Here is an 8,142-nt window from a genome sequence, read left to right on the forward strand (position 1 = left end):
CCTAAACGGCTTCCCATATGTAGCCTCTGTAGGACATCATTCATTTAAGACGACCCTGTCCAAGTGAACATTATGTGTAGTCTACTAGTCTAGGTCTACTATACTCTGTGTGCGCACATATACCGATAGGCTTCTGAAATCCTAAATCCTGCCTGGTCTGGTCTCTTCAGTAACGTTCTTAACGGTCTTCATCACATGATTCACATAATCGGTAACAGCTAGTTCAGTCAATCTTCATCCACATCGGCTAACAGGAGGACATGAGATAATGTTGTTGTTTTATAACCAATGAAACTTTAAAAAAATAAAAATAAAATAAACATGATCAAGGATTCAAGGTACTGAAGAGATAACATTTTATATCCACAATGATTACCGCTAGAGGGCAGCATAGACCATGTTTTCTGAAGAGGTAACAATGTTTTTTTGTTGCCTGCAGGGGCGCACTTGACAACAATCAGGCAGCCCACACTCCCAAAATGATACGAGTATTGTTTTTTGTCCATGACCCCGCCTGTGGTCGCCGGTCTGACAGCTGACTCATCCAGACGTTTGTCCTTTGTTGTCTACTCTAACCGAAAGATGCGTAGATGCGTCCATAATAGGGGTTGGCTATATTATTTGCCTACATCATGTCAACGCGGTCTGTGTGCGTAATTACGCACGTGCGTAAACCCCTTTATTTGCACAAAAATACACTACAAGTATTTACTACGAATTCGTAGTTTTTATTTTATTTTTTCATGTATATACACACACAATGTTTGCAGTGAATAGCAAAGAAGTTGAAAACACATCCCAACAGAGATACTTAATAACATAATATTATGTTTACAATGACCATCTACACAGACCCAGAATACTGAAGCCAAATGTGCAAATACATATAAAATAAATGACCCTTTGGGTCTTACTGGGCGTTTTTCATAGCCCTTAATCATTTAATCCTCAAAAGAGGACTAAATTTAAAATACGATACATACATGCAGATTTCGGAAAACAACGCGACTGCCTACACTTGTCAACTTAATATAGCCTACCATAAGGTCATACGGGACAACAGACTCGTGCGCTAAAATGGAGTATATGATACTCAACTCGGATTATTTAACCCAAAGCTCCCTTTTCATCAAGTGAAAGACAATGCACCCATAGCTTTACGTTTATGTACAAATGAATGAAGCCATCTATATGTGAACTTCATGCACCGGCTTTTGACTGAATCAGCCCTTGAAATGTTCTATTAGAGTCTATCTACCAAGGTCTCCACATGCTGGCATTGACTGCTTGTGGCTGGACTCCGCTAGGGGCGACGCCGCTGCTGCCGCTGTGAGACTGCTTCTCAGTCTTGGAGCCGAGGCTGGATTTGAGGCTCAGGAGTCTTTGCTGAAGCTGGGGTAAGGCTCTGGAGGTCTGGGCGCAACAGTTATGACAGGTCGGGGTGATGGTGGTCGCGGACATGGACTGCTGGATGAAGTCGTTCACCCGCTGGCATGCGTTTTGACCCAGATTCGTTTTGGGAAGCAGAGCGGAGACGCGCTCGAGGCACGCTTTGTAGCCTTCTTTGTACCTGTCTGCAGAAAGGAATAGTTGTTATTTTTTGTATTTCAAGAAGCAACACCATTAAACTAAGTAGAGAAAAAAATAAAAATAAAACAATTAAAAAATACGATGCATACCTTTGTTGTTAACAGGGGGTGTGTCGCCGAGGAATCTCACTATCATCTCCAGGATATCAGCTTTCTCGAGCTTGGAGTAGCGAGTCTTCTGGAGAAAATGTTATATAAATGTTAAACAACGATGCTTTCTCATTAATTTGACTGCATTTATTCTGCTTTAATTGCGATACTATAGGCTATTGCACAAGTTATTTTGTTTGGAACTTACATCTCTGCCAGTGAGAGGGAGTATGAGATTTTTCAGATGGTCGAGACTGTCGTTGATACGGGCACGCCTTCTCTTTTCCATCAACGGTTTCATCGTCTGAAAAGAACAGAGTTTAAATAATTAATCGACTAAACACCTTTAAATAATCATAATTAACTCAAATGGGAAACATGCAAGGACTACTAAAAGTCTCTACGACGATGACACCAAATTATTTCCTTACCTTTCTGATTTCAAGCGCCTCTTTTCTCCTCGCCACGGTTAGCCTCGGAGAAACAGACTGGATGATTTCGTAGCTCATGTTAGGAGACATCCTTTTGGGGGAATGCGAGAAGTGCCTTGAACAGTTGTCTGTGAAAATGTATCTCCAATGGCCATGGACTGCGGTATTTATCCAGGTCCTTGGCGTCGGTTTACGCGCGTCATGGGTACGCCCCCAAGCCGCCACGAAGTGATTTTGACTCAGGACCTGATCCTCATCACTAAAGCATCACTTTTAGTAAGACAAGATAACCATCTGTCTTATAACCTCACAGCCAAGCATAACAACTATAAAGTGCGTGTTTAAAATAGGATCTATCTATAGAGGCGTGCAAACAAGATATGCGTCAAGAAGCTTGACATGTGTGCGTAAAGAGCTTCTCAATTATTGGCAATTTGCATATTGTAAGCGTAAAATCATATTATGAAGTCCTTAAACTCTTCCAGGTCATATAAATTGCTATATTATATTAGTTTGCACTTTTCACTATATCACGAAATTCAGAGTAACTTTTATTTTTAATTAAAAAGCGGTTGGTTAGATGTGCGTAAATGCGCAATAAACCAAATGTTGCCCTGGACAATATCTTAGTCTATATATTGTAACAACAAAATTGTAACAACACAAATTGTATTGAAAGCATGCACGATTAAATTGTCTTTGATACATTTCTAGATTTCCATAATGGTTCAAGCATTAGGTCAGGTGGCTCTATTGTTTAATTGTACACAGTCCAATAAATAGTTTATCTAATTGGATAGTTTAATTAAGAGCATTATTATTTACTGGCCACTAATGAGTATAGCCTAATCTAAAATAGGCTGCGGTAGTTGTTATAATTTAAAAACTAAATTATATATAGGGTATAATAACGTAAAAATAGTGAGAAGGGGTCATGCTTGGGTATTATGGTTAAAATATTATAATCACAGATACCCAAGCCACGCTACTTTCAAATAACATCTGCTCTAGACAACAAAGGGTGTGCATATGACGTTTATATTCAATTTCAGATGGGGGTATACCTACAGGCTTCTGCTGATGTTTATAGGGAGGATTTTGCATGAGTAGAGGATTTGCCTGGCAACGAAGGGACTTGTATTGTATACTCACAGATGGACTGCTATATGCCTATACCCCCTTTCAAATGTATATGATTACGCATATAATTTTACTTTATAAGTTACGAAGTTGGCTATAACGTAACAAGACACTGAACCTAATGGTATATATGATATGATTATGGTATGGTATCATATGGTATGTGATATGGTATCACCATCACGTGCTTAGAACATATCATACCAAGTAAACTTAATGTGCTTTACACGAACGGGAAAGAAATTATGGAATCTATATATTAACCTTATTTTATCAAATAAATTCAAGAATTCAAAACATTTCTGATCGGGGAAAACCTCCGGAAAGTCTTAAACGACCTGTCAAAAAAAGTGTCACCCGGAAACCACGCGCAAAGCACGCGCCATGGAAACCAGATGGCAGTCTGTTACTGAGCCCTTGCACACCCACCATCACCACCGGCACCACCCCCACCCTATTCTCTTGAGTCTTTCTCAAACCTCAACATCATCCGTAACAGCCAATCACCTGTCCAACCCTCGCTTACCATGTCCCACTCCCAACAGCAACATATTGCAGCCCCCTCCACGCCACAAGCACATTTACGCGCACAACTCATAGATGATCACACGTTACACACACACACACACACACACACACACACACACACACACACACACACACACACACACACACACACACACACACACACACACACACACACACACACACACACACACACACACACACACACACACGCACACACACACGCACACACACACACGTTTTAAATGCACGTGGTTTTTGGCGTGGCTACCCTATACCCCATCTGCATGTTTCTTGTCTATCGACGTGGTATGGTCTGTCCAATAGAAACATAGGCTACTAACACCCCACCCCCCCCCCCCCCCCCCCCCCCACACACACACACACACACACACACACACACACACACACAACAGCAACATATTGCAGTCAGGAACACATTTACGCACAACATTTACGCACGGCACAACACACATAGGCCTACACACAAAAGCATATCGAGCTTGGCTTCTAGACATTTTAGCGTCTCCGCTATCACGCAATGGATGCTTGTTTGTCTATATTAGACGATAATGAATGAAACGCGATCCCATTGGTTAATGTTGTTTGGGGTTCAAATGAGTCTTTATTGCACTTGGAATTATGGACAACAAACATAGTTTGAGGTCCTCCTTATTAACTTTGAAAAGTCTGGCAAAGCGCGTGACTATATGGACGATTGAGTAGGCTACAACATTCACATATATGACGCCATGAACCGTCGTCGTTTTTAAATAACTATTAAAAAAGAAAAAATATATACAACAAAAGGATATGGACGGACGGGTTTATTCGGAATATGACAGTTCAGTAATGTCCACAGAAGCTTTATAATACATTTGTAGCGGTTTGGCTGCTGCTTCATGCCTGCTGAGCTGCACGGGGAACAAAGCGATTCTCTGAAATTGATACGCACACTTGCTGCACGCGCCCGTCGCACCCCCGCGGGGGCCTTCAATTAAACGGCGGGCAGAGAATCCAGAAGTATTCCATTCTGCGCTTTACGGTTAGGGTCTCCCATTGTCTCTTGGGCAAATTCGGCGTGGGTAACCCATCTGCGCAAGCTGGATGGACAGAGACCCATTGTCTGAGAATGTTCCGATACGTGGGAATTAAAAGTCAAAGCTGGAGGATGGTGGATATAGGATGGGTAGATGTGTAACGTGTGTGTGCGGCGGCATACAGACTAACATTTTCCATGTGAAAATATACAGAATACTTTTTATGCCTGCAGCATCACTGGTTCTTTAGTCACTGCTCTTCAACAGGCTACAGGTCTGATTGTTGTGCTTATTGTTCATTATAAAGAGGGGGAACACAATCTTGATTCTTGATTAATCAAATATTGCAATATCAAAATATGTCTCGCATGCCTATACTGAACATTTTCTATAGTAGGCTACTAAAGTAAGATAATATATTAAGGCTATATTGTACATATAGGTCTTTTGGTTTTGAAGACCAACAAATATGGAATTGTCAGTTGTCACCTTAAGAGGCCAGTGGGCCACTTATGAGCAAATGCCTGCAGTTTTATTATAAAGTGGTCAGTGCACTCTGACGTCTTGTGCAAGTGTAGAAGGACTGGTTTACTTTGAATCATCTCCTCTCGGCTCTTAATTCCCTGTCTCTCTGCATCTGAAATAAAGCGTAAAATCTATCTAGCCTATACACAATATTAGAATGATGATAGACTTAGATATACGCAAAATAGAGGAAGAATAACCTGAAGCAGAAGTGCGGATAATTTGAAAGTGCGGGAGACTATAACAAAAATCATCCCACTGTGATATTTAGATTGTGCTGAGGCACTTTGTTATTATAATTTTTTACAGTGGTGCAGATTCAACTTAAACTATAGGCCTAATAACAAAGGGAACTATTGTTTGAGTTTGTTTTTAACAGCATCACCATTAAACGTATTTAAAAGAGACAGTAAATTATAGATCGTATTTATAACCTATACCCTTCCACATAGAAGAGAGAGCTCCCAGGAATTAAATTACAACTGCCAATATAAAGTCAGTTAACTTAACTGTTGGTTGGCTTTTTGTTGTGTTGGGCCTATAGCCAGTATGTGGTGCTTTTACAGCTATGTCATCTAACGAAAGAACTCACTAGCCATTTGAGAAGACAAAAAGTTGTCTTTATTTTCAGTATAGGCCTATGAACATCTCAGCCATAAAAAATATATTTCAATTCATGCCAATGAATGAATATTCGTTTATTAAAATAATAGTACATTATTTAGTATAGCTATATCCAATTAGGCTACGAACGCGCGAACGGTGACATAGGCCTATATGATTTTTGGGGTCTCTGGTTCTGATAATAATATATCTCATTAATAAATAGGATACATACGTAACCCAAACCCAATGTGTCTTCTTTGAAAGGCACCGTGGACTCCATAATATGGAGTCCACGGTGCCTTTCAAAAAGAAGACATTTCGTGGGAATTTGGGAATTGGACCAAATTCCCACGAAATTTGGCGGCAAGTATATCTGCAGAGAGGCGCCGTCTTATTAGCCAACAATGGGCCACCTGCGCTCTAAACAGCAACAGTCAGACGCGCGCCTTTATTTCATCAGGGACAGACAGGCTCCCGCTGGATTTTGTTGATGTATGTTGACCAAATCGGTTTCATATTCATCAGAAGTTAGCAGATACAAAACAATGCATAAATAAATAAAGGCCAAAACAACATTGAAATAATGAATGATATATTTTTTTATTTAAGATCAGAAGCGCCACAAGACTTTTTGATTTGGTCACAAATCGTCCATAAATACAATTAAAGCGTTGATCATTCAAAAAAAAAGTTCGCCATAAATAATACAAAACCCTATATAACACATAGTGTTTACAGACTATACTTTTGCACAGACCAAAATACTTTAAGTCCATCGTGCAAACCTCAGACAAAATAACCCTTGGGGTTTTACAAAAGTGTTGTTTTCAACCCATATCTTTGAAACCCCAAAGAGGATTGCATTTAAACAAAGTTCATAGACTTTACGGTTTCTTTGAGATCTGTGCTCATCTGGACTGGCCAGTATATAAAACGCATGAGCCAGATCCTTAGTTAATTCATAACTTTTCATACAGTAACTCCAACATTTCTTCTTCTTCTTCGTCATCTCTATGCTAATACACGATTTGTGGAAAATAGAAAATAAATAAATATCTTATATATAGCCTAAATAACAAAAGTCATAACATCTGGTCTACCAAGGTCTCCACATGCTGGCATTGACTGCTTGTGGCAGCGGCTGGGCTCCGCTAGGAGCGACGCCGCTGCTGCCGCTGTGAGACTGCTTCTCAGTCTTGGAGCCGAGGCTGGATTTGAGGCTCAGGAGTTTTTGCTGGAGCTGGGGTAAGGCTCTGGAGGTCTGGGCGCAACAGTTCTGACAGGTCGGGGTGATGTTCGCGGACATGGACTGCTGGATGAAGTCGTTCACCCGCTGGCATGCGTTTTGGTCCAGGTTGGTTTTGGGAAGCAGAGCGGAGACACGCTGGAGGCACGCTTTGTAGCCTTCTTTATAGCTGTCTGCGGAGCCTGGAGTTGGGGGAGAAGATGGATTTGGTTAATGCCTGTTAAAAGTGAATATCCCCTCACCCTTTAACGCGTCAAATTCTGACATAAAGAGTATGCTATCCTATGAGAAATGTGTCCATGCTCACTTTTGACTGGAGTAGAGGGGAGGTCTCTGAGGTATCGCACGGTCATCTCGAGAATGTCAGCTTTTTCCAGCTTCGAGTAGCGCGCGTTGTCTTTGCCAACGAGAGGCAGAATCAGGGTCTTTAGGTGAGCCAGGCTGTCGTTGATGCGAGCGCGCCGTCTCTTTTCCAACATAGGCTTGAGAGTCTGGAAACATATTAAAACAAATCGTTAGTCAGCTGTCACAAGAATCAAATAAGAGTAAATGTAATATACATGCCACAAGTTGAATTTACTATATTTAGCCATTTTCTTACCTTTCTCATCTCGTTAGCTTGCTTTCTCTGGGCCACAGTGGACCTTACAGGGAGAGGCTGGTTTGCCTCTGGTGTGATGCTAGGAGTCATTTCGTTTGATATATTGTGCTTTTTAAGTTTAGTGTGCAAGAGAGACTTGCTCTTGGAGAGATTGAGCTCAAGTGTGCCGTGGATCCGGCGAGTCTGCTATTTATGCGGGCACGGCGCGTCAGAGGGGAGGGACCATGACACAAGCTATTGTGTTGTCGCCTTGACACGGGGGGCAATGCCTCTGGGACATCTAACTGGCGCCCCGGCTCCACTCAAGACCATCTGGTCTTTGCTGTATGCCCCTGCGTATAGCTCTGGT

The 8,142-nt window shown here is 41.4% G+C and overlaps 2 protein-coding genes across 2 annotated transcripts; both read right to left on the reverse strand.

The window, feature by feature from the left end:
* Window positions 1–1,254: 1,254 nt before the first annotated feature.
* Window positions 1,255–2,200, reverse strand: LOC310861808 (transcription factor HES-2-like; the record flags this gene model as incomplete). The annotated part of the gene is made up of 4 exons (XM_083769450.1): window positions 1,255–1,574; window positions 1,671–1,767; window positions 1,888–1,983; window positions 2,111–2,200. 4 exons carry the CDS (start codon window positions 2,198–2,200, stop codon window positions 1,255–1,257), a joined length of 603 nt encoding a protein of 200 aa, XP_083625576.1.
* A 4,842-nt stretch (window positions 2,201–7,042) lies between these two features.
* LOC310861057 (transcription factor HES-2-like) lies at window positions 7,043–7,883 on the reverse strand (the record flags this gene model as incomplete). The annotated part of the gene is made up of 3 exons (XM_083768336.1): window positions 7,043–7,374; window positions 7,500–7,683; window positions 7,794–7,883. 3 exons carry the CDS (start codon window positions 7,881–7,883, stop codon window positions 7,043–7,045), a joined length of 606 nt encoding a protein of 201 aa, XP_083624462.1.
* Between the last annotated feature and the right edge of the window lie 259 nt (window positions 7,884–8,142).

The sequence above is a fragment of the Protomyctophum parallelum genome (assembly GCF_964188405.1).
Source record: "Protomyctophum parallelum genome assembly, chromosome: 7".
Taxonomy (NCBI): Eukaryota; Metazoa; Chordata; class Actinopteri; order Myctophiformes; family Myctophidae; genus Protomyctophum; species Protomyctophum parallelum.